This window comes from Scyliorhinus torazame, chromosome 7 (assembly GCF_047496885.1).
Source record: "Scyliorhinus torazame isolate Kashiwa2021f chromosome 7, sScyTor2.1, whole genome shotgun sequence".
In the NCBI taxonomy this organism is placed as follows: Eukaryota; Metazoa; Chordata; class Chondrichthyes; order Carcharhiniformes; family Scyliorhinidae; genus Scyliorhinus; species Scyliorhinus torazame.
Genome location: NC_092713.1, coordinates 285,256,617 through 285,283,864, shown reverse-complemented (window position 1 = coordinate 285,283,864; position 27,248 = coordinate 285,256,617). Strand labels below are relative to the sequence as shown.

General features: G+C 44.7%; 1 protein-coding gene across 6 annotated transcripts in view; it reads left to right on the top strand.

Annotated features, from left to right (window-relative positions):
- Positions 1-27,248, top strand: part of LOC140427083 (teneurin-2-like) — a 3,867,843-nt gene that overhangs the window by 3,360,708 nt on the left and 479,887 nt on the right. For 5 of the 6 annotated variants that reach the window (XM_072512582.1, XM_072512581.1, XM_072512584.1 and 2 more), the window contains one exon: positions 23,193-23,405. The exons of the other annotated variant lie outside the window; for it this stretch is intronic. In XM_072512582.1, coding sequence (XP_072368683.1) covers positions 23,193-23,405 — 213 coding nt within the window. The remainder of the gene's footprint in view (positions 1-23,192; positions 23,406-27,248) is intronic. 6 annotated transcript variants of the gene reach the window in all.

The following is a 27,248-nucleotide window of genomic DNA, read 5'->3' as shown; positions in this document are numbered from 1 at the left end:
GAGACATAGGAGAAGGGGCCAAGATGTGGCTGAATAGGTTTTGAGGAAGTTTTGTAACAGTAGGCCAAGAGTGAGTAAGGCAGAGGAGATTGGGAAGAGAGTTCCTAAGGCCTGCGTAGGACGGGGAAAGATCTCCGCTGCTGATGGTGGTATGCAGAGAGGGCAATGCACAGGGGGGTAACATCAGAACCCTGGAGGATACGACAACAAAAGGCCGGAAATGTTTACGGAGATAGTGTGAAGTGAGGCCAAGTATTCTTAATGTGTTGAAGGATGTAGAATGTATAGTGGTAATCAAGCAAAAGAGTGATTTGAGAATAGGGTAGGACATGAGTACTTGGGACAAGTTGAAGTTTACATAGCCACCAACTTTCATGGAATGTAGAATTGAAGCCTGAGTGGGAATTTAGCTAATTGCTGCAAAGCTGGTCAGTGGTGGAAGTGGATCCTCATCTCCTCACAGGCTGCAAACATTAGGTCATTGTAACTTTGGAATGTTTTGCATCCATCTCACCTACCCTTTGTTTCATTTGTGTAGGGTCACTGTCACGGCCACCATCACCACTTATTGCACTTGCCTAGCTGCTCTGAAGAATTTGTGATGTAATTATTTAGCTTTATAGGCCACTTTAAAGGGCCAGAGTCAAACATGTTAGTGTAGGACTACCGTCACATATGAGCCATACTAGATAAGGACTGCAGGCCTGCTTCTCTCAAGGACTTCAGTGAACCAGATTGATATTCATACAACAATCCTATATCTATCCCCATGCTTACACCTTGAGAATTTGTGTATTATGTATGACATTGCCAGGTGCCATTCTGAATTGCAGTTGGATATTATTCACTGATTAACTCATTAGATCTGTAAATTCCGTCAAGAAATTAATTGATCAATAATTATTAATTAATTGATTGATTAAATTAATCAACATAATTTTCCCTCTTCTCAATTTAAGCAGTTATTTTACTAATCTGTCCCTGTCAGTCCAGATGATCTCTCTCCGTCAATATCTCAAAAAGGAGGTCTTGTGGCACACGGTAGAGCCTCTACCACTGGACCAGATGCTCAAGGTTTGAGTCCAATACCAGGACCAGTTGGCCACAGAAGGAGCATTCATAACGTCATTCCAAGGGTTGATAATCAGCTCGGAAAGCCTTCCACCATTTCCTCCACTATTCCCCAAAAAGGAACGGGCGGGCATGGTAGCACAGTGGTGAGCACAATTGCCTCACAGCGCCAGGGACCCGCGTTCAATTCCGGCCTTGGGTGACTGTCTGTGTGGAGTTTGTAAATTCTCCCCGTATCTTCATGGGTTACCTCCGGGTGCTCCGGTTTGTTCCCACAGTCCAAAGATGTGCAGGTTAGGTGGATTGGCCATGATAAATTGCCCCTTAGTGGCCAAAGTTGTGAAGATTAGGTAGATCAGCCATGCTAAATTGCCCCTTAGTGTCCAATGGTTAGGTGGGGTTACATGGATAGGGCAGGGGAGTGGGCCTGGGTGGGGTGCTCTTTCAGAGGGCTGGTGCAGACTCGATGGGCAGAATGGCCTCCTTCTACACTGTAGGGATTCAGTGAGTAAAAAAATAAGTGTGGGTGTGAAGATATGCTTTAAAAATAAGTCTCAAATATTTTCAACATGATAAATGAACATTCACCATCATATTACTTCTCTATTTTTACTATGTTGTCACTGAGCGAAGGATTCTTATTTCGGTTTTGTTTCTCATCCTCTTCAGTAATTTGGTGAAGATGATTAAATTGAGGTCAGCTGATGACAACATTTTCTATAGAATTGTTAGTCCCCATCTCAGAAAAGAAAATCCTGACCACATCACTGAGGAGAGATGCAAATTTACAAATTTGAAACTTGAAAAGAAGAAAACCTTCAAAACTGAAAATAGGACATTAGCAACCATTGAGAAAAAATGACCAGCCATCTTCTGTAAGGGCTGTAAACTATTTTTAGTCGCAATCTCTCCTGCCCTGATAATCACATCTGATCTAACGTGGAGCAAAGTGAAGATGGATGAAAGTGGGTATCGTTAAGAAATTGAAAAACCTACTTGTCATTGTATGGGACTTGATTTCCTACAAAACTCCTATCTGGAGCAGATAAATTGACCTATAAGTGCCAGAAATTGTGGAAAGGTGAGGTGGGTGGGTAATGTTGGATCATAACGTTTTGGAAATGCACAAGCAGATTGTCAGTAAAAGGGAGAAAAAAAATAGGTTAGTGTTCAGGGAAACAAGCGTTTCATCATAATAGCTGAACAAAAGAATGGAGAAAGAAGAATAATGGACTAAAATCAAGAGAGAGGTGTGCTGGCTCCTCGCTGTCACTTGGATAACTAAGAGAATAACACGCTCCGACCTAGTGCTGTCGCCACTTACCTTCCACCAACAAGTTAAAACGTGACACCATGCATGTCGGAGAATGAATTTATTCATGAGGAATCTGACCTGTTTGTTGATAATGCCTCCAAGTCTTTCTTTATGCACAGCAACCCCCAGTGCCAAAATTGCAAGATTGCCTCGACTAAACGACATTGCCACAGAAACGGCACAAACCTAAAAGATTCTGACTATACCCACAGTCTTCCATTTGCATTTGAACAAGTACGCTCCCACCAGCTGTTAAGACTTGTGTTTTGTTGTCAGACAACCTTCAGTTCTGATTTCACCCAACAGTGTCCTGATTTTCAAAGTTCCATGCTCAGATATGCTCAAAATGTCATGTTATTTCAAAAGAGTTTGCCTTGCTTTCCCCACTCACAGATACCACTACAGAGTTCATCAAGCAAAGATGAAAATCTACCTTGTTTCTGCAACTATTCAACTATTCGGCATTTGTAGAAGGTGTAGAAACATAATTGCAAAGCCTTAATGCTTTTTAAAGTAATTCTAACAAATTAAAAATAAACAGTCGGGAACAAAGGTGACAGTTAGTTCTGCACAATCAAGTGCCACCCATTTTAATTAGATCCCATAGAAATAGCTTTGCACTTTTAAAAATGAATATTTTAAACATTTCTGTAGGATGTACAACCAACGCCAATGTTTGAGTTTACTGTTTGAGTCATGGGCGTATTAAGGTACAATTTAATTAAAGCTACAAGAAGTTAGACTGTTTTATGGAACCATTCTTCCAGGGCCAATTCTATTAATGCTAAGTATATCTGACTGTACAGCCTTGAGTGTAACAATTACAGAGTTAGGTTTATTTTGACTCTTCTAAGTTAAACCATTATACTGCTCTCACAATTTGCATGCAAGAAGCACCAAATTTGGCTGCATCGTGCTCGTATTATTGGCATTCCAGCTGCTATTTTTGGCCCAAAATGACATCAGCACCACACATGCACGCTTCTGGTGAGATCATGTCCACTGGAACAGATTGTTATGTCAATCAGCTTTTTTGAATTTATTCATTCATTGTATGTAGACGTGGCCAGCATTGGCTATGCCAGCAATTGTTGCCCATCCTTAATTGCCTTTGGGAAGGTGGGGGTGAGCTGCCTTCTTGAACTGCGATAGTCCATGTGGTGCGGGTACAGCCACACTGCTGTTATGGAGGGAGTTCCAGGATTTTGACTCAACGACAGTGAAGGAACAGTAATATAGGACGGAATTCTCTGTCCATTCATGGCAGCGGGATTTTCCGGCCCCTGTACAGTGAGCGGGAGATTTGGCTGAGCGCCAAATTCTCTGTCCTCGCTAGCAGCGGTAGCGGGACAAACTTGCAACGGAGAATCCCTGCCATAGTTTCAAGTCAGGAAGATGGGAGGCAAACGTGTCGTTTCTGATGTTCCCATGCATCTGCAGACCTTGTCCTTCTTGGTCGTATGGGCGGCATGGTAGCACAGTGGTTAGCACTGTAGCTTCACAGCGCCAGGGACCCAGGTTTGATTCCCGACTCAGGTCACTGTCTGTGCGGAGTCAGCACGTTCTCCCCGTGTCTGTGTGGGTTTCCTCCGGGTGCTCCGGTTTCCTCCCACATGTTCCGAAAGACATGCTGTTAGGTGCTTTGGACATTCTGAATTCTCCCTCAGTGTAGCCGAACAGGCGGCGGAGTGTGGCGACGAGGGGATTTTCACAGTAACTTCAGTGCAGTGTTAATGTAAGCCTACTTGTGACATTAATAAAGATTATTATTATTATAAGAGGTCACAGGCTTGGAAGGTGCTGTCAAAAGAGCCTTGGTGAGTTGTTGCAGTGCAAATGTGGTACACACTGCTGCCAGTGCATGCCACTGGTGGAGGGAGCAAATGTTTAATATGGTGGATGGGATGCCAGTCAAGACGTCTGCTTTGCCCTCACATGGCGTCTATTGAGTATTGTTGGACCTGCACTTGACTGGGCAAGTGGAAAGTATTCTACTGCATTCTTACTTATTCCTGATAGACGATGGACCAGCTTTGGGGGATGAGGAGGTGAATTACTCACTGCAAAATTCCCCGACTCTATCCAGCTTTTGTAGCCACAGTATTTATATGTCTGGGGTAGCTCGGTTTCTGTTTAATGACAATCCCATGTTGTTGATTGTAGGGTTTCAGCTATGGTAATGTTATTGAATATCAAGGAGCGATAGTTAGTTTCTCTCTTGTTGGATATGTTCATTGCCTGGCATTTGTGTGGCCGAAATGTTTCTTGCCACCTATCAATCCGAGCTTGAATGTTGTTCTGATTTTGTTGGATATGGACACAGACTGCTTCAGTAACTGAGGAGTTTGTGCTGTGCTGCCCTTTCCCTCTGCCCTATTTGTCAGCCATTTGTGAGAAGGAGTATAGTTTTTCTTCTTCATAGCTGTCCTCCTGCTCTTCAATCTACTTCTTATCCATCATTGCCAGACCAGGTTGCAGCTCTTGGGTCTCCGAAAGGAGCAAGGCACAAAGGTGGAGTTGTAGAGAGGTGTAGGAGTGAACCCAAGAGACGGACATTTACAGCATCCCTAGCTTGTATATCAGAAGAGATTGTGGGATGAGAGGTAAGTGAGATATGAGAAGGAGGATTAGGCACGAGCATGCCATTATATTTAAAGTAAGAAGTTTTACAACACCAGGTTAAAGTCCAACAGGTTTGTTTCGAATCACTAGCTTTCAGAGCACTGCTTCAGTGCTCCGAAAGCTAGTGATTCGAAACAAATCTGTTGGAATTTAACCTGGTGTTGTAAGACTTCTTACTGTGCTCACCCCAGTCCAATGCCGGCATCTCCACATCATTATATTTAAAGGCCCACACTGCCTCTTCTTTTGCACCATAGTCACAATTCTTGTAGGTCAGACAGTCTTCCCCAGGCACTTCTAGCACCTTGTCCAATCAAAATGCATCCTCCAGGCTGAATTTAAGTAACACATGCTATTTTTAAATGGTACTAGCCTGTCATAATTTTGCATCTTTTGCTAAGACACAGAGCCACGCAATGGTGTGCTTAGGCTAGCTATTGGCTGCAACCATATAAATGATGGATAAGTAAGGAGGTGAAAGATTGTTGGGGGTGGGCTGGAATGTGGAGCTAAGTTTAAAATGAGATGAGCAGTGGTCTTATTGAATGGTGGAGCAGACTCAAGGGACCAAGTGGCCTACTCCTGCTACTAATTCAAATGTTTGGATGTGTGTAAATGAGCAGGCATGGACTACAGCAGTTCAAGAAGGTAGCTCACCACCACCTCCTCAAGGGCAATTCGGGATGGACAGTGACTGCTGGCCTAGCCAGCAAAGCCCACATCCCTTGAATGGGGAAACAAAGGTGACGTTTTTGTGCTGCCCACATCAGAAACAGTAGATGTGGGTTAATCACAAGTCATCATCCCTGTGCACATTTTTGTTGCCGTGTGTTATTTTAAACTCTGATTGTTCTCCTTTCAAGCAAGTGAACTCCGAACATTTCCATATGAGCCACATGGGTAACATAGGCCAAACATTCAATCCTCGGCCTTTGCTAATTCGACCAAAGCTGCAAATGGTTCAGTCTTTCCAAATTGTGCTGTGTAGTAAATACAATGGGAAATAAAACTGAACAGGTGAAATACTGGTAGCCAGCTTTTATTTTGTGTTCCTAGCCAAATCAATTGTTTTTAATAGAGGACCTTCTTTGAATGACTAAGTAAATCAGCAACTCATAATTGAAGAGATTCGTGACTTATGAATCAAAAGCAAAGAAATTAACAAGGTTGGGATTTTCCAGTCCTTCCCATGGCAGTAACTGTCACATGTGGAAAGGAAAGGATGACGGACCAGCCAAAGGTAGTTGACTTTGGGCAGGAATTTTCAATCCCATGGCAAGCAGGACCATAAATCCACAGCCTACGTAATTAACAGTAGTCATATATTCCTTCCGGCACTGCCACCCGTAGCCCAGTCCACCTTGGCACCAGCTATCCCTCGCATACTCATAACTTTCTTTTCATACTCCATCCCAAATCCCTTCTAAATTCCAAATGCTCTTTGCCTTCCACTTCCAACAAATGACTCCATGCTCAATTCTCAAAGACGAACAAAGCTGGCAAACTCCGAACGACATGGGGTCCACCAACAGCATGTATCAGAAGATGCTCATTGCCCTTAGGCATCACTGTAGGAGATAAACTATTGTGTGCACAGGCACCACGCTTCAGTCATTGAACGTTATTATGATACAAAAAAATATTGAAATGCTGTAAGCTTCTGAACTGGATCATGAAATGGACACGTACACATCAATCTGCTGAACAACAGCTGAAATCTGAATGATCAGAATCTTTCTTTACTGCACAATTACATTGTATGTTCTTAAAGAAACAAAGTTCAGCCTCTGCAGCAGAATAAAATATGAGGGTTTTGATTTTCATCCTCAAGGTGGGAGTCAGGACAGGGCAGCACTGTGGCGTAGTGGTTAGTACTGCTGCCTCATGGTGCCGAGCTCCCAGGTTCAATCCCGGCTCTGGGTCACTGTCTGTGTGGAGTTTACACATTCTCCCCGTGTTTGCGTGGGTTTCATCCCCACAACCCAAAGATATGCAGGGTAGGTGGATTGGCCACACTAAATTCCCCCTAATTGGAAAAAATGCATTGGGTGCTCTAAATTTATTTTTTAAAAGGTGGGAGTCAGGATAGTTCCCAGCTCTGTCTGCCCGCCTTGGGATAAAGTGCCCACAAAGATGACATTTTCACTGCAGAGGGCAGGCGCATGCTGGAGTCGGTCAGCTGTAGCTTCTACATCAGACGAGGTTATGAAATTTGGGGCAAGTGAGACCCATCTCGGTCCTGTCCCAGTTAAAGTAAAAACAGAAAAGCCCTACATCTCTCATCACACCCCCCTCAAACCTGCACACACTTCACATGCTCCATCCATTCCACTCACTCACCATGGCCCGTTATGCCTCCCCTGCCAAGGTAAGGCACCCTTGTCTGGTCTCTAAGCCATGCTTCAGTCGCTGGACAGAGAGAATAGAAATCCATTAACCCCTTGAAACATCTGAGCCCCAGAGAAAGCATTGCTTGATTGACAGCTCTAACTCCCTGTTCTCTGCTGACACTGCAGAATGTTTATTTTTAACTTGCAACATTAGCAGACCTCCATACCTCTGGCTCCATTCCGTTGGCCTGAGAGGACTGGAGGAGTGTCAGATCTTATGCTACTTCTTCCCTTGGCCGACTGGGACAAATTTAATCTGAGGATGTGAAACAACTTGTAATTCCTTCCCTTATTATGTATATCCCATTCAATATTTCACACTCCTCCTTAACTATAATGTCTGTTTTGTTCCTTTCTTTTGTTCAAAGATAGATCTATTAAAAAAAAGATTGTTTTAGGACTGCTGGAAGATTCCATTAAGTAAAACAGTGTCTACTCATTATACCATTAGATACAATTCAATGTACATGCCCTATACAAGTGTCAGAAGTCCTTTCAATTTTCTCTGAAGGTTATTTATGTTTGTGGAGTAATAAAACTGTCAGGCACTTACATTGATGAAGTTAAGTGGAGGGACCAAAGGGACAAAGTCATGGTTATGGAAAAGGGGAAGGGTTCGGAGATTGAAGACTCATTTCAATCCGTTAAGTAAGCCAGTATCTTGTTCTTTCATCCCATGACTCTGATTAAGGTTGGGGTGGAGAGAGGTTATTCCCTCCTTAGCAATGTCTTCTCTCTTTCTCTTCCCTTTCCTCCAACGCTGTCAGAATATTTTAATGATATGAATATCCCAGTTATCTTTTTCCATGCAAGAGTGATTTTCTTTCAACTGGAGTTATTAAAATTCACAATTTGAAACTGATTGTTTATTTGAAAAGACCTTCCCTGCCATTCAATGACAATAATTGCAAACAAATTTTTTTTAAAAAGCATGATTGTGCATCCATCAGAGATGAGTGATTAATTAAAATATTTGCTGTACCTACTTGTTTTGTATCATTGTTCGTTGAAATGAAATAGATCAGAGAGAGCCTGTTTCATGATTGGAAGCAGATTGCATTTGTGGGAAATTAACTTATGTAAACAGGCAGAGATGCAAAAAGCATGAGGTTCAGCCTAATTGTTGAGAGGCAGATTTGGCAAATGTTTAAACTGTCAGGACCGAATGGTTAACATGACCTGTCATCAGCTGCTTTTATTAAGATTGCATGAAAAGACGTGCTTGGAAAATATGGCTTAACAAAATCAACGTGACCTGCCCTGTTTCCAGAATAAGAGGTTGTTGAAACTTGCAACCTCCAGCGAGAAAAATAAACTTCACACATCACATTAAAGTTACTCGGCAAAGCACTTCTGAAGTGTTGCGCTAATTTATTTTTACAAGTATTTATGCTCCCATTTTTCATTCATTTTCCATGCCTCCCCTTCCTCGTTAGTGACCCATTTTGTACCATGTATCATTGGCCAACTGAGGAAAGAATTCCAATCACCAAATCTCAGTCTGCATGCTGGACCATCCATGAATTGACTGCCAAGTGTATTTGAGCACCAGAATGTATCATCACCATTCCATCCCACTGAGTGAGAGCCCACAGAAAAAGGCCTGTTTTGTTTTTAATGAATTTGAATGTGAGATATAATTTTAACTGCTGACCCAGAGGAACAATAAAAATATTCTGTTCTTCCAAAAGTATCCAGAGCTAGCAGCAACTTAAATGTTTGGGTATCGAGTTTCCTTCTAGAGCTTTATCATGTTAGGCCACTGAAGAGACATCATGGTTGTGTTGTAATTTACTGACTGACCACTAGGAGTCTCATTAGTATTTAAGTGAATGTTAGAGTCAGGTGACCTCAGACTGACTAGGGAGAGAGGTTGCTTGTACATGTTCATACTGTTATTCATCTGTTGTTTTGTATATATTTGACCCGCAGTTAATGTTAATAAATCGCTGATAACTTTAGCAATCAGGCCATCTGACAAGAACATTGCAGGGACTATGGTAGGGCAATGGTAATGTCTGTGGCCTAATAATCCAGAGGTGAAGGCAAATGCTTTGGGGACATGGCTGCAAATCACACCAGGGAATTTAAATTCAATTGGTTTCTAAATCTGCAATTGGAAGTTGACCATGAAACATCATCGTTTTTTGTAAAAACCCATCTGGTTCACGAACTTCCTTTAGATTAGGAAATCTGCCATCCTTAGCTGGTCTGACCTTCCTGTGACTCCTGATCCCCAGCAATGTGTTCGACTCCTATATGGCCTCTGGCAAAGCCTAGCAAGCCATTCAGTTGCTGACCTAGGGGGGCTATTGCTAGAGCAGTTGGGGAGGGTTTATATTAATATGCCAGGGGGATGGGAACCTATGCAAGGAGTTAGGGAAGGAGGGAGCAAGGACAAAAACAAAAGGTATGAAAGTGAATAAGAAAAGTGATAGGTGGAGAAACCAAGGGCAAAATTCAAATAGGGCAAAAGAGAAAAATATTGGGAGCAAGTCAAACAATGTGAAAAATACAAACTTAAAGGGTGAAATTCTCCGTAATCGGCGCGATGTCCGCTGACCGGCGCCAAAAACGGCGCAAATCAGTCCGGCATCGCGCCGCCCCAAAGGTGCGGAATCCTCCGCATCTTGAGCGGCCGAGCCCTAACCTTGAGGGGCTAGGCCCGCGCCGGACTGATTTCCGCCCCACCAGCTGGCGGGAAAGGCCTTTGGTGCCCCGCCAGCTGGCGCGGAAATGACATTGCCGGGCGCGCATGCGCGGGAGCGTCAGCGGCTGCTCACGGCATCCCCACGCATGCGCAGTGGAGGGGGTCTCTTCCGCCTCCGCCATGGTGGAGACCATGGCGAAGGCAGAAGGAAAAGAGTGCCCCCACGGCACAGGCCCGCCCGCGGATCGGTGGGCCCAGATCGCAGACCAGGCCACCGTGGGGGCACACCCCGGGGCCAGATCACCCTGCGCCCCCCCCAGGACCCCGGAGCCCGCCCACGCTGTCTTGTCCCGCCGGTAAGAGAGGTGGTTTAATCCACGTTGGCGGGACAGGCATTCCAGCAGCGGGACTTCGGCCCATCCGGGCTGGAGAATCGCCGGGGTGGCCCACCAACTGGCGCAGTGCGATTCCAGCCCCCGCCGAATCTCCGGTGCCGGAGAATTCAGCAACCGGCGGGGGCGGGATTCACGCCAGCCCCCGGCGGGGGGTCAGAGAATCCCGCTGAAAGGCTCTGTGCCTTAATGCATGGAGCATATGCAATAAAGTGGATGAACTAATCGTGCAGATAGATATAAATCGGTATGATATAATTGGGATTACGGAGACATGGCTGCAGGGTGACCAGGGATGGGAAATGAATGTCCCAGGGTTTTCAGTATTTAGGAAAGACAGGCATAAAAGAAAAGATGGTGGTGTGGCACTGCTGGTTAAAGAGGAAATTAACACAGTTGTGAGAAAGGATATCAGCTCTGACAATGTGGAATCTGTATGGGTAGAGTTGAGAAATACCAAAGGGCACAAAACATTAGTGGGTGTCATATATAGACCCCCAAACTGCAGTGGTGAGGTTGGGAATGGCATTAAACACAAAATCAGAGATGCATGTAATAAAGGAATATCTGTGGTCATGGGTGATTTTAATCTTCACATAGATTAGGCAAATCAAATTAGCCACAGTGCCTTGGAGGAGGAATTCCTGGAGTGCCTACGGGATAGTTTTCTTGACCAATATGTGGAGGAACTAACTAGAGAGCAAGCCACCTTAGACTGGGTACTGTGTAATGAGAAGGGAATCATTGTCAATCTGGCTGTACGAGACCCCTTGGGGATGAGCGACCATAAAATGATAGAATTTTTTATCAAGATGGAGAGTGAAGTAGTTGATTCGGAGACTAGGGTGCTGAATCTTAACAAAGGGAACTATGAAGATATGAGGCATGAGTTGGCCTTGATAGATTGGGAAGAGTTAGTTAAAGGGATGACAGTGGCTAGACAATGGCAAACATTCAAGGAATGCATGGGGGAACTTCAGCAATTGTTCATTCCTGTCTGGCACAAAAGCAAAGGGGGTAAGAGGACCAATCCATGGCTTACAAAGGAAATTAGAAATAGGATACAATCCAAGGAAGAAATCCAATAGTATCCAATCCAAGAAAAATAATAGGTCTGAGGATTGGGAGCAGTTTAGAATTCAGCAAAGAAGGACGAAGGGATTAAGAAGGGGAAAGTACAGTACAAAAGGAAGCTTGCAGGTAACATAAAGACTGATACTAAGAGTTTCTATAGATATGCGAAGAGAAAGAGATTGGTAAAGAAAAATGTAGCCCTACAGAGAGAAGTAGGGGAATGCATAATAAGGGACAAAGAAGTGGCTGAGCAATTGAATACATACTTTGGTTCTGTCTTCACAAAAGAGGACACAAATCAGATACCAGAAATGTTGGAGAATGCAAGGTTCAGTGAGAGGGAAGAACGGAGGGAGATCAACGTTAGTAGAGAAATGGTGCTGAGAAAATTGATGGGATTGAAGGCAGATAAATCCCCAAGGCCTGAGAATCTGCATTCAAGAGTGCTTAAGAAGATGGCTCTGGAAATAGTGGATGCATTGGTGGTCATCTTCCGGGATTCTATAGACTCTGGAACTGGCCCTGCAGATTGGAGGGTAGCTCATGTCACTCCGATATTCAAAAAGGGAGATAGAGAGAAAGCAGGGAATTATAGACCAGGCCTAACATCAGTAGTGAGGAAAATGCTTGAATCCATTATCAAGGACTTTATAGCGGAACATTTAGAAAGCAGTGGCAGGATCAGTCAGTCAGCATGGATTTATGATGGGAAAATCATGTTTGACAAATCTGTTGGAATTCTTTGAAGATGTAACCAGTACAGTTGACAAGGGGGAGCCAGTCGATGTGGTATATTTGGACTTTCAGAAGGCGTTTGGCAAAGCCCCGCAAAAGAGATTACTGTGAAAAATTAAAGCGCATAGGACTGGGGGAAATCCATTGAGGTGGATAGAAATCTGGTTGGCAGAAAGGAAACAAAGAGGAGGGAATAATGGGTCCTTTTCAAATTGGCAGGCAGTAACTAATGGGGTACCACAGGGATCGGTGCTGGGACTCCAGCTATTCACAATATATATTAATGATTTGGATGAGGGAACAAAATGTAACATCTCAAAGTTTGCAGATGATACCAAGTTGGGAGGGAGGGTAAACTGTAACAAAGATGCAGGGAGCCTACAGCATGATCTGGACAGGTTGGGCGAGTGGGCAGATCAATGGCAGATGCAGCATAATTTGGATCAATGTGAGGTTATTTACTTTGGAAGCAAAAACAGGAAGGCAGATTACTACCTGAATAGTTGTAAATTGGGAGAGGGGAGTGTGCAGTGGGACCTGGGTGTCCTTGTGCACCAGTCGCTGAAGATAAGCATGCAGGTGCAGCAGGCGGTAAAGAAGGCTAATGGTATGTTGGCCTTCATTGCGAGACGTTTCGAGTATAGAAGCAGGGATGTGTTGCTGCAATTATTCATGGTATTGGTGAGGCCACACCTGGAGTATTATGTGCCGTTTGAGTCTCCTTCTCTGAAGAAGTATGTTCTTGTTCTCGAGGGAGTGCATCGAAGGTTTAACCAGACTGATTTCCAGGGATGGCGGGACTGCCATATGAGGAGAGGTTGACTAGGTTGGAATTGTTCTCACTGGAGTTCAGAAGAATGAGGGGGGATCTCATAGAGACTTATCAAATTTTAATGGGACTAGACAGGGTAGATGCAGCGAAGATGTTACCAATGATGGGTGTGGCCAGAACCAGGGGTCACAGTCGGAGGATTCAGGGTAAACCATTTCGGACAGATAAAAGGAGACATTTCTTCAGCAAAAGAGTGGTGAGCCTGTGGAATTCATTCGGACAGGAAGTAGTTGATGCTAAAACATTGCTCATTTTGGGGCAGCATGGTAGCATAGTGGTTAGCACTATGGCTTCAAAGCGCCAGAGTCTCAGGTTCGATTCCCGCTTCGGTCACTGTCTGTGCGGAGTCTGCACGTTCTCCCCGTGTCTGCATGGGTTTTCTCCGGGTGCTCCGGTTTCCTCCCACAGTCCAAACATGTGCAGTTAGGTGGATTACCCATGCTAAATTGCTCTTAGGTTAGATGGGGTTTCTGGGTTATGGGGATAGGCTGGAGGTGTGGGCTTGAGTAGAGTGCTCTTTCCAAGACCTGGTGCAGACTCGATGGGCCGAATGGCCTCCTGCACTGTAAATTCTATGAAATCTATGAAATGGTGGAGCAGGCTCGAATGGTCAAAAGGCCTCATCCTACTCCTATCATCTATGTATCCATATATCTATGTACCTCGCCTCTGACACCCATTTCCGATCAAAGAATTTAAATATATATATGTTTCCTCATTCTGAATTGCACATCTTAAGTAACAGCTCCTCTAGCTATATGTTCCATCCTATTTTAGTCACTTCAGCACATTAGCAGCACATAAAACGTAAGTCTCTAACACAACAATTGGCTATTGCTGAATGCAGTTATGTACCCCTTGGTCCACTTGATTGGAGAGAGGATTCTTTTCATGTGGTTTTTGGTGAAAACTCCATATCCTGATAACTTACAGTCAATGATCCTTCAGGACTGACCTGAAGAATTCAAGACTTACATTCTTACATTACAAAGAAGTAACTACACTTCATAAGTAATTCATTGGCTGTAAAGCACTTTGAGACGTTTGGTTGAGAAAGATGCTATATAAATACAAGTAATTTCTTTTCCTTGGACATTGTTGTGGGTGACCCAGGAGAAAGATCGTGAGAATATTAAAAAGTAGACTTTTTATTTTCATTCTCTTTGTTGAGGGAAGGGCAAGATTGGCAACTAAATATCCCAGGGTATTGATGCTTCAGGAGGGATAGAGAGGGAGGTACAAGGGGTGGAGGAGTTGCATTACTGGTCAGAGATGATATCACAGCTGTGATTAAGGAGGGCACGATGGAGGATTCGAGCACTGAGGCAATATGGGTAGAGCTAAGAAATAGGAAGGGTGCAGTAACATTGTTGGGACTTTACTACAGGCCTCCCAAAATCGAGCGTGAAGTAGAGGTACAAATACGTCGACAGATTATAGAAAAATGTAAGAGCAATAGGGTGGTCGTGATGGGAGATTTTAACTTCCTCAACATTGAATGGGACTCATGTCGTGTTGGAGGCATAGATGGAGCAGAATTTGTAAGGAGCATCCAGGAGAGTTTTTTAGAGCAGTATGTAAATAGTCCAACTCGGGAAGGGGCCATACTGGACCTGGTATTGGGGCATGATCTCGGCCAGGTGGTTGAAGTTTCAGTCGGTGATTACTTTGGGAATAGCGATCACAATTCCGTAAGTTTTAGAATATTCATGGACAAAGATGAGAGTGGTCCAAAAGGAAGAGTGCTAAATTGGGGAAAGGCCAAGTATAACAAAATTTGTCAGGAGCTAGGGAATGTGGATTGGGAGCAGCTGTTTAAGGGTAAATCCACATTTGAAATGTTGGAGTCTTTTCAGGAAAGGTTGATTAGAGTGCAGGACAGACATGTCCCTGTGAAAATGAGGGATAGAAATGGCAAGATTAGGGAACCATGGATGACGGGTGGATTTGTGAGACTAGCTAAGATGAAAAAGGAAGCATACATAAGATCTAGGCGACTTAAAACTGATGAAGCTTTGGAGGAATATCGGGAAAGTAGGACAAATCTCAAACACGCAATAAAGAGGGCTAAAAGGGGCCATGAAATATCTTTGGCTAACAGGGTTAAGGAAAATCCCAAAGCCTTTTATTCGTATATAAGGAGCAAGAGGATAACTAGAGAAAGGATTGGCCCATTCAAAGACAAAAGAGGGAATTTATGCGTGGAGTCACAGGAAATGGGTGAGATTCTTAATGAGTACTTTGCATCAGTATTCACCAAAGGGAGGGACATGACGGATGTTGAGGTTAGGGATGGATGTTTAAATACTCCAGGTCAAGTCGGCATAAGGAAGGGGGAAGTTTGGGGTATTTTAAAAGGCATTAAGGTGGACAAGTCCCCAGGTCCGGATGGGATCTATCCCAGGTTTATGAGGGAAGCGAGGGACGAAATAGCTGGGGCCTTAACAGATATCTTTGCAACATCCTTGAGCACAGGTGTGGCCCCGGAGGTCTGGGGAATTGCTAATGTTGTCCCTTTGTTTAAGAAGGGTAGCAGGGATAATCCAGGGAATTATAGACCTGTGAGCTTGACGTCAGTGGTAGGCAAACTGTTGGAGAAGATACTGAGGGATAGGATCTATTCACATTTGGAAGAAAATAGACTTATCAGTGATAGGCAGCATGGTTTTGATCAGGGAAGGTCATGTCTTACAAACCTAATAGAATTCTTTGAGGAAGTGACAAAGTTAATTGATGAGGGAAGGACTGTAGATGTCATATACATGGACTTCAGTAAGGCGTTTGATAACGTTTCCCATGGCAGGTTGATGGAAAAAGTGAAGTCGCATGGGGTTCAGGGTGTACTAGCTAGATGGATAAAGAACTGGCTGGGCAACAGGAGACAGAGAGTAGTGGTGGAAGGGAGTGTCTCAAAATGGAGAAAGGTGACTAGTGGGAGGGCCGAAGTGCCTGTTCCTGTGCTGTAATTTTCTTTGTTCTTTAAAAGCTTGTTTATTAGTTACAAAAATATTACAAGTGTAAAAAATGACTATTTGACTGGGTGGGACAGTTAGAGGTGTCGGTCATTTGATGAAACTCTCAGCGGAGAGTTTCCACGCAACCCGCCACAAGTTTCATTGGCTGGAGGTGGGGGGCGGGATTCTCTGACCCCGGGGCCGGGTGCGAATCGTAGAGCGCTATTAGCGCTGGCGCGGTCGGCACCAGCCGGGGTCCTCTCTACGGGGCCCCCCCGGCGATTGTCCGCCCAGGATGGGCTGAGCGGCCGTCCCGAAAAACCGGAGTCCCACTGGCGCCGTTCTAACCTGGTCTTACCCGACGGTCCCTCGGCGTGAAAGGGTCCGGGGACAGCCTGTGGGGGGGAAGGGGTGTCCAACCCCAGGGGGAGGGTCCGACCCCGGGAGGGGCGGGGGGGCCTCCAGTGTGGCCTGGCCCACGATTGGGGTCCACCGATCGACGGGCCGGCCTCTCGGGCTAGGGGCCTCCTTTGTTCCACGCCGACCCCTGTAGCCCTACTCCATGTTGCATCAGGGCTGGCACGGAGAAGGGAAACACCGCACATGTGCGGCAATCGCGGCGGTCCCACCGCGCCTGCGCGGACCGGCGGTGCCCATCTGACGCCGGGTTCAGCAGCTGGAACGGTGTGGGTCACTCCAGTGCTGTGCTGGCCCCCTGTAGGGGCCAGAATTGCTGATCCTGAGGCCATATTAATGCCGTCGAGAAACACGGCGGCGTTTACGACGGCGTCAACACTTAGCCTCAGGATCAGAGAATGCCGCCCTGGATCTTCTGCTACAGGGTTCCCCGTTGAGTGCACCCCTCACTGCGGGGAAACCCGTGGCAGGGGTGTGCCGTCAGTGGGACCAGAAGATTCTGCAGCATGAACGGCCGGAATGTTCCAGCCTCAGAATATGTCCAACCAGGGTTTTGCAACTGTATGATAATCCCATGTAGTGTGTTGTCCATTTGTGAAACTTAAACATGTTCTTGAGCGGCAGCGTTATTTTCCTTTGCACATTCAAATTGTGCTTGTTAAGCAATTCAGAGATTTTCTGAAGGATAGGAGTTTTGCAAGAATTTCAACTCTGTACCATATCGGACAGGACAGATCAACACAAAAATAATTATTACCAAGTGTTATGTTAGCTGTAAACAAGTTGCTGGCAGCAGTGAATCTAATTACTCCTCTGGCTAAATGTACTTTCAGCAGGTAATTGTAAATGGATTGAAAATCAAATTATGAAATTTGTGCCAAAGGAGTGAGGTACATAATGTTGGTTTACAAAGCAACCCTCCACAAACTAAAAACAGTTATCAGACCAGGTTACACTTCCAGGACTGGTGAATAGGAGAGAAAAAAGAAAAGGGGAAATAGCGGCAGAAATGTTGGTCTCCACCCTATGAAAAATAGATAAATAGTTACGAGCAGTCGTTTGGTCTTACAGAACTTGAGTATTGCTGAAAAAAATAGATTTTGTGTGAAAGCTTTTTGACTTGCAGTCATCAGGACTGTTCAGAGGCCTCGACTCATCAGATCCCACTTGCCAACAAATCAGCAATTTCTTCTCATACACTGTGGGTTGGATTCTCTGCCTCGCCGGCAGTGCATTCACGCCCGCGGATTTCCCGACGATGTTGGGGTGCCCACAATGGGAATTCCCATTGGCCGGCTGGTGGGACGGAGGATCCTGCAGTTGGCGGGGCGTGCCGCACCAGAAAACGGGTGCGGCGGGATGGAATCCTGCCCTAAAACTTTGTTGTTTACCCTGATATTGGTGTTCTTGTGAACTGTCCTAATGTGTGTGAGACAAAATGTTTCAACAAAATTATTTTTTTCAGCAATACGCAAATAGTTACTAGTTAATCATCAAATTTGACGTCAAACAAACTATCAGCCACATTTTAATGGCATTTTAATTGATTGAACAAGGAGGGTGTGGATTTTTCATTTGCAGATGAATTATTAAGATCACGTTGTGATAGTCAATAGTTGTTTTTGTTTGTTTACAGGAATCTGGCTCTTGTGAATACATTGGATGGCAAATCCGGAAAACTGGTTGCTTCATTTTGTTTATCGGAAAAACTGTTTTGTACCTTTTCTTTCAGCTATTGAGAAATGTAGGATTTGCTACCTTTATCCTTGATTCCTTGTATAGCGGTTAGTTTTCAATGTTTTCGTCCAATTATTGAACAGTCCACACAGGAGCGAACCTTTGTAATGTTGTTAGCCTCTCCTAACTACCTTACTTGAAGTTAATGTCCTATTGGGATTTAATTGCTGGAAATCTGGAAAAAAGCCAGTGGAACAGTGGGCAGCCGAGAAAACAATAGATTAATGTTTCAGGTGGGACCTTTTATCACAACTCACTTTCTTTAGTGGCCAGTTTTAACAGAGTCAACCAACAGTGGGGAAAAAAGTCCTTTTTTTGAAGGAAATGATAGATCCAGTAAAAGATGTGTTGGGAAATCTCAAAATGTACTGAAATCTAGTTGATAAATAAACCAAGAGAAGTACATCATGACTAACAAAGTTTGCTGCAGAGTTTTAGCAATTATTATCTGATTGTACGGGCACAGTGTAACTAGAAATATTTGCAATGGTTTAGTACATTTTAACCAGCTGATCATTAGAATAGGAACTTGTCTCTAAATCTGTGGCTGCAGAGTTTACTAGACAGCCATATACAATCTGCTGATCAAGCATGCCAGAAGATCTTATGGCAGATTTGGGGTAAAATCAGCTGAATATTGTTTGAGTTAACATCACTTGCTAGTACCTGAAATGAAGAGACTGCTGCTTTCTCATGGGTAGACAGTAAAGTGTATCGCCAGCTCTCTCTGTCAGGAATTTCAATTCTAATTGTCACAAAGAACTGCACAATTGCAGTCAGTAATCGAGTCAGAGATGCTCTAACGGTCTGTGTGGCCAGAATAGAAAGCCTACAAAACCTGTCGAATTTTCAGAGAAACTTTTGCTTTAACACATTTGTAAGTGCAAACGGGTATAATGTTGAATTAATGACATATCTCACAGCAATTCCAGAGAACTACCAGAGTTCCAGAGTTAGTACCTATGTGCAACTTGTTTGTAAGAAGTCTTACAACACCAGGTTAAAGTCCAACAGGTTTGTTTCGATGTCACTAGCTTTCGGAGCGCTGCTCCTTCCTCAGGTGAATGAAGAGGTATGTTCCAGAAACACATATATAGACAAATTCAAAGATGCCAAACAATGCTTGGAATGCGACCATTAGCAGGTGATTAAATCTTTACAGATCCAGAGATGGGGTAACCCCAGGTTAAAGAGGTGTGAATTGCATCAAGCCAGGACAGTTGGTAGGATTTTGCAGGCCAGATGGTGGGGGATGAATGTAATGCGACATGAATCCCAGGTCCCGGTTGAGGCCGCACTCATGTGTGCGGAACTTGGCTATAAGTTTCTGCTCGGCAATTCTGCGTTGTCGCGCGTCCTGAAGGCCGCCTTGGAGAACGCTTACCTGGAGATCAGAGGCTGAATGCCCTTGACTGCTGAAGTGTTCCCCGACTGTTGCGCGATGTCCGTTCATTCGTTGTCGCAGCGTCTGCATGGTCTCGCCAATGTACCACGCTTCGGGACATCCTTTCCTGCAGCGTATGAGGTAGACAACGTTGGCCGAGTCGCACGAGTATGTACCGCGTACCTGGTGGGTGGTGTTCTCACGTGTAATGGTGGTATCCATGTCGATGATCTGGCACGTCTTGCAGAGATTGCCATGGCAGGGTTGTGTGGTGTCGTGGTCACTGTTCTGAAGACTGGGTAGTTTGCTGCAAACAATGGTTCGTTTGAGGTTGCTCGGTTGTTTGAAGGCAAGTAGTGGGGGTGTGGGGATCACCTTGGCAAGATGTTCATCATCATCAATGACATGTTGAAGGCTGTGAAGAAGATGACGTCGTTTCTCCGCTCCGGGGAAGTACTGGACGACGAAGGGTATTCTGTTGGTTGTGTCCCATGTTTGTCTTCTGAGGAGGTCGGTGCGGTTTTTCGCTGTGGCGCGTTGGAACTGTCGATCGATGAGTCGAGTGCCATATCCTGTTCGTACGAGGGCATCTTTCAATGTCTGTAGATGGCTGTTACGCTCCTCCTCGTCTGAGCAGATCCTGTGTATACGGAGCGCTTGTCCATAGGGGATGGCTTCTTTAATGTGTTTAGGGTGGAAGCTGGAGAAGTGGAGCATCATGAGGTTATCCGTGGGTTTGCGGTAAAGCGAAGTGCTGAGGTGACCGTCCTTGATGGAGACGAGTGTGTCCAAGAATGCAACTGATTTTGGAGAGTAGTCCATGGTGAGTTTGATAGTTGGATGGAACTTATTAATGTCATCGTGTAGTCGTTTCAGTGATTCTTTGCCGTGGGTCCAAAGGAAAAAAATGTCATCGATGTATCTGGTGTATAATGTCGGTTGAAGGTCTTGTGCGGTGAGTAGGTCCTGTTCAAACTTGTGCATGAAGATGTTGGCGTATTGGGGTGCGAATTTGGTCTCCATGGCTGTTCCGTGCGTCTGGATGAAGAACTTGTTGTCGAAGGTGAAGACGTTGTGATCCAGAATGAAGCGGATGAGTTGCAGAATTGCGTCTGGAGATTGGCAGTTGTCGGTGTTGAGTACTGATGCTTGTTTGTGGAAAGGCATTTGATCAAAGCAGTTATCTATATTACATCAAAATCATTCAAACGTGTTGGGCTAAAAGCCAGCGTATTAATTTTGCTATCAGATAAGATGATAAGACACAGGAGCAGCAGTAGACCATACGGCCCCTTGAGCCGCCTCTGTCAGGCAATAAGATCATGGAAACATGGACATAGAAAATAGAAGCAGGAGGAGACCCTTCAGCCCTTTGAGCCTCCTGTCTTTCAAAATCATCATGGCTGATCCTCTATCACAACGCCACACTCCCACGCTCCCCCTATACCCCTTGTTACTTTCGAGTCTAGAAATCTACCTATTTCCTTCTTAAATATATTCAGTTACTTGACCTCCACAGCCTTCTGTGTTGGAGAATTCCAGAGGTTCACCACCTTCTGAGTTAAGAAGTTTCTTCTGTCTCAGTCCTACATAGCGTACCCTGTATCCTGAAACTGTGACCATTTGGTCTAGACAGCCCCCCCCCCCCCCCCCCCCCCCACCCGCCAACCAGAGGAAAAAACATCTCTCCATCCAGTCTGTCCACGTCGGGGGTGCAGATGTGCCTGGAGGCCCCAGGATTGAGGACCAAGGCCAGGCATTGCCCCCTGGCACCTTGACAGTGTCTCCTTTATCGAGGAAGTGCCAGGGGGCACTGAAGTGGGTACTGCCAGGGAGCGCTGCCAGGAAGGCAACCCTTCTCCATTGGGGGAGGGAGACCATGAATTGACCATGATAAATTGCCCTTAGTGTCCAAAAACAACGGTTAGGTGGGGTTACTGGGTTATGGGGATAGGGTACCGGTGTGGGCCGAAGTGGAGTGCTCTTTCCAAGAGCGGGGCAGACTCAATGGGCTGAATGGCCTCCTTCGGCACTGTAAATTCTATGTTCTCCTATGTTCTATGTGTGGTGGTGGGGAAGCGGGATGCACACCAGTGAACGCACGAGGTGGGGAGAACTTGTGGGGGAGGGGGGGGGGGCCCGATGGCCATGGGGGTTTGGGAAGGAGTTAATTTTTCTCACAGATTGGGATGCCCTTCAAAGATGGTGCCCCGATCTCTGTGTAGTTGGACTTGCTGGCTCTATCAGGCCCCATCCCACCAGGGTGACAACGCAAACCACGGCCCCTGATTTCTTTTGGACAGAGTGTCAGGAGATCGGGGCAGAAAACCCGACTGTGCTTCTGGAGAAAAACACGGCGGTTTTCAGTCAGAACCTGACACTTTGCCATTTTTGTAAAAATTCTGCCCAATATTCCAGGTAAGGTCTCATCAAAGCACTATATAATTGCAGCAACATGTCCTTTCTCTTAGATTGGGGCAGCACAGTAGCACAAGTGGATACCACTGTGGCTTACAGCGCCAGGGTCCCAGGTTCGATTCCCTGCTGGGTCACTGTCTGCGCGGAGTCTGCACGTTCTCCTGTGTCTGCGTGGTTTTCCTCCAGGAGCTCCGGTTTCCTCCCACAGTCCAAAGACATCCAGGTTAGGTGGATTGGCCATGATAAATTGCCCTTAGTGACCAAAAAGGTTAGGTGGGTTATGGGGATAGGGTGGAAATGTGGGCTTAAGTGGGTCGTTGCAGACACGTTGGGCCGAATGGCCTCCTTCTGCACTGTATGTTCTATGTTCTATAATCCAAATCCCTTGCAGTAAAGGCAAACAAAGCATTTGCCTGCCTAATTGCTTGTTATTGATTTATAATCTCAATAAGTTTATTAAAAATATTTCAATAACCTGTTTCCCAAATCAGAATCGCCATTTTGAATCCAATGCTCCATTTAATTGTGGTAGAACATTTATTTGCTGTAGGCATCTTTAAGATTGAAGAGAAAATCCGATTGGGTTCCCATTTTTTGATTACTGTTCAACTACTGACCTGACTGGCAGTCTGCATCTGTGAACATTAGGCAAAGCCATGAGTGGATTTAATTATAATTCCCCTCATAGTCAAATTGCCTGAGTGTTCAGCATCAAAACACGCATATGAATATTGGCTAATAGGCAAGGAATCCAAGGGGCAATTGGTGTCTTGTGGATTTATATTCAACAAGGAGTTTATAGTTATGGTGGTGGGATGTTGAGGAGAAAATTGGCAAAGGAAACCTTTAATGTAACCATTTCACACGTTTGAAACAACAAATTAGAATTGGTCCAAAAACATATATTTTTCTGTTGGATGTGGCACTCAGCAATATTTGGCAATTGAGATCATGTTTGGGAGAAATTTGTTCCCATCTATTCCTCGCATGCAACATCCACCATTAAACATAGCTTGTGTGTGAAATGGATCGTTAAACTTGGTTAGCTTCAATTCTGTGTCATTCACAAGCATGCCAAATGAGGAATATGGTGGTCCCTCACAGGCAAAGCACAGTTATGGTTTCTGATGCACTTCAGCTGAAAGAAAATGTGCACCGTATAATTTAACACCTTTCAACAACCGTACCCTCTTTTCCCCAGGTCGTCCCATCCCACATTCATCATCGCCCAGCCACCCATTTGCCCAGCAGACCAGCACCCATCTTTCATCATCTAGCGTGAAAGACTACCAAATGCCATTGCTTGACAGCAGCGTCTCTCATCCAGCTCTTGAGTCCAACCCCAATGAAGAGTTCGCCATAAACTCATACCTATTGCGAGCAGGCTCTGGTGCCCTATCACCTCCTAGTAATGGTAAGAATATGCTTATATCTGCCTAAATTGACATTCTTGTTCTTTTTGTGGAGGTTTATCCTCAGATCCCATCTTTGTGACGTTCTTTCGCTTACATTAAGTAGTCACTTTATCCTTTGCGTGTTGACTGGCCTTGTTCGTTGTTCATCAGCGGGTGAAAGCCAGTGGGTTGTTGAAATTCCCTGTTGTTAAATATTTCCATGAAACAGCTTAATGGGAGAAATGTAGATGTAGCTTTTCTGCTGGAAGAGCATTACAGCAGGTAGAATATTACATGAGAGGTATTTGATCTGACGCTTTTACTCCTTCTTTATTTTCTCTCTTTTCATAATTTAACAGTTCAGAATTTTTTTTGCTCATTTTCCAAGATTCCCTTCATCACTATTGCTATTTCCCATTTTGAATCCATTTGCTTCGTTGTGATAATTTAGAGTAGATTGGAAAAAAATATAATTGCAACTCTTCTCAGGATCCATTACATCATTGTGGTAATTCATTTATTATTTGTAGAAGGGACATCCATCATAGCTGCTGTAACTGCCCAGGCAAATGAATTTAACTAGTCTAAAGCAAAGTAATTGGGTAAAGCATTTTGAAATTGAATTGGTAAATGGAAGATTCCCATTCATATATGGATAATGGAATACTTTCCCGAAAACACGCAGGAGGGGGGATTTTCTGGGCCTGTTCGCTGTGGATGCATATCCCGTCATGACTGCAAACTCTCACGAGAGGGCCATTACGGGATTTACGACGGGGAGACCTCAGATTGAGATCTCCCCCATCCACCAACAGCGATGTAATCAGGTTCATGCCCAGTGAGGGCAAGAACCTCATTACCATTGATTTAAGTAGATTTGAAAGTGCCTAAATGGTGTAAAGCCTTACCTTCCAGATTCACCGTATTTCCCCTACCCCCCCCCCCAGCGTGACATGATGTCAGTGGGAATCACCGAAGCTCTGCAGCAGTTGAGATGACCATGCCAGGGGCATGGAGCACATTCCCACCCCTGGATGGTTGGGGACATGGCAGTGCCAGGGGTGGAGGTGGGACCAGGAGGCAAGGCCTCTCGGGAACCCTTTTATGGGTCATGTTGGGGGGGGGGGGGGGGGGTTGTGGAGGGAGTTGGGGTCATCCCTGCATGGAGGTGGGGGTAGTGAAGACTGACAATAGGGGGGGGGGAGCCCCAGTGCCAGCGAAGATGAGGGTGGGGGTCGGGTCAACCTGATGCCGGCGTGGTGTGGGGGCGGGATGACCATACCACTGAGTGGTGGGAGGAGAGGTTGGCCCTCTGTGTTGGAGGGTTGGGGATCCCGATGTCCAGAGCAGTGAATGAGGTGGGCCTTTCACTTCTCTTTGAGATCAGGGAAACATTTAAAAGTAGTTCCCCGATCTCCGAATCCCTTCTTTGCCGGCGAGTTTAGGACCTCTCCCCCCCCCCCCCCCCCCCCCCCGCCCCATGAGTTTCACACTGACTTTCCCGCCTGATTCAACGCTCTGTGCAATTTTTCAAAAATTCCATCCACAACTTCAGAACGTCATTGGGCTATGTAAACAAACTCAACCTCCGACCAAGATTACTCTCCAGTGAGTCAGAAAGTGGGATGTGCTTACCATGTACCCACCTTCCCTGCTCTTTTATGCCTTCCCTACAGCTTCCTATTTTACAGTGTGGAAGAACTTTATTTTTCAACTCATGAGCAGTCTTCTCATGGCCGTCTCTTCATCAATCTTTCATTGAATCACGCTGCCCAGAAGACCATTCAACCCATCCTGCCCATGTAGGCTCTTGCCTAGATACCTGTATTTATTTTCCCCTTCTTTGTACATTATTGGCCATAAAGCATTTTGAGACATCCGGTGGCCATGTAAAGCGGGAACTAATCGCAGGTGCTTTCCCTTTGTTCCTTCAAACGTGTATCAGATTCCCTTTCGGGATGTGTTATTGAATCTGCTGCCACCGCACCTCCGGGCAGCACATCCCAGATCATCACAAATCACTGCGTAAAGTAACAATGACTCCTCAGTTCCCCTATTTATTTTGCCAATTACCTTTATTCACACTCACAGATGTATTGTCTTGTGGTTCACTGTAGCAGTTAGAAACGTATGCACAGTACTCCAATCTGAAAAATAACTCAAAAGAAAGGAAGGAAAATTGAACAACTGTGTCCCTGGAGAGTTTTGTGTTTAAACAATATCGCTGACTCCGTATTTTAATAAAATACAGTATGAAAGTGAATTTAATTAATTGTGCTGGTCAGCAAATCCTATGCCGTTGACACTGGGGATGATGTAGTGGCCATTTTAACTGCAGAGCGGATGGCTTCAAACACTGCAGCTTGCTGGTAACGTCCTTTCACCATCTATCTCACATGAGTGTGCCACGGAAAAGATTGACTCATTTGTTTTTAATTGCAGTTGTTATGCATTCAAATATATAATCAGCGATGCAATTATACATTGTTGGCATTGTGCGCAAGAAACATGATTTAGTGTCCAGGATACCGAGCTTCAAATGACCCATGAGATTGTATAATGGTATTGGTTTTTATGTGTACTGCAGAACTATCCCTGACCATTGGATGTTGGATTTTATCCTAGTGCTTTTTTTTGGAGAATTCTGTACATGTGATTGCTGTATACTGTTGAAGCAGATGTCACAATGTTAGCGTTGATCCATTGTCTTGCAAAAGGAAATGTACTGTAATCTACTTCTTTACTAACGCAACAGATAACAGAATCTCAGTCGGGTCAGAATCTCTGACATGGTCTGATGAAATGCCTCATCATTTGTGGCATGCCTCACAATATTTTCAATCATGAAATGTGTGAAATCATCAACAAATGTATGTGTATCCAGCAACTGGAACCTGTGTGATATTAATATTGTCAGCTCAAATGATTTTAATTTGAGAATGCATCTTTGAAGAAAGTTATTCTTCTATCCCCACTTAGCTGCCCAGTAAGCCCAGTGAGAGGATATTGAATAAGGAAAGGACGATTGCTCCACTAAGATTATTCCCTCCATAATCCATGTACTATCTCTCATGGTCTGCACTCAAACAAATCAAGTCGATCATAGATAAACCATTCGGAAGGTAGACCTTTCTACTTGTTCCGTACACAATGTACTCAAGCGAAACTGCACAGGCTCACAAGCCATTATAATCAATCATAATCGGTTGCATCAACAGATGATTCATCACGGTGCCAGAAAAATGTCAGTCTTGCACTTGTGGACAGGATATAGGCTGGGCTATGCCCCACTCACTTCTAACCTCTGTCTTCACCTTCATAGCTTTTCTTCAATTCTGTGAGCTGAATCTAATCTAATTTCTTCTTCCTGAAATTCCTTTATCTCTTTGTCTTGGCTTTTTACTGCAACCTTCATGTTTTAAAATCCGAAGTGTCATCTAGTTCCAGTATTGTTATTCATCATCTTGTATTTTACTCTTTCGAAACTTGGCAGTGTCCTGCACCATGTTCATTGCTTTTTATTTTGATTCTTCAATTTAAACTAAGAAATGTCATCTTACTCATTATCCTTACAACCATCCTTTTTGAACAGTTATTTAGACCCCTTTTGTTTAAAGTAGTCTTTTGGACTCTTACTCTCTATCTTGTAAGTTCCGTGACAGCACTTTTCGAAACAGAGCAGTGAGTTCTCACAAGGCCATGACTAATACCCTCCCTCAAAAACTCCATTGAAAACATACTAGGCTTGATTTAATAAAACAAAAGAGTCTCGTTGCAGGAAGCCTCTGCCAAGGCCGCCCTTTCCTTCATCTTCTGCACTGAGGAGCTCTGCTCTTCAATGAACAAAGCCTTGTATGGCAATT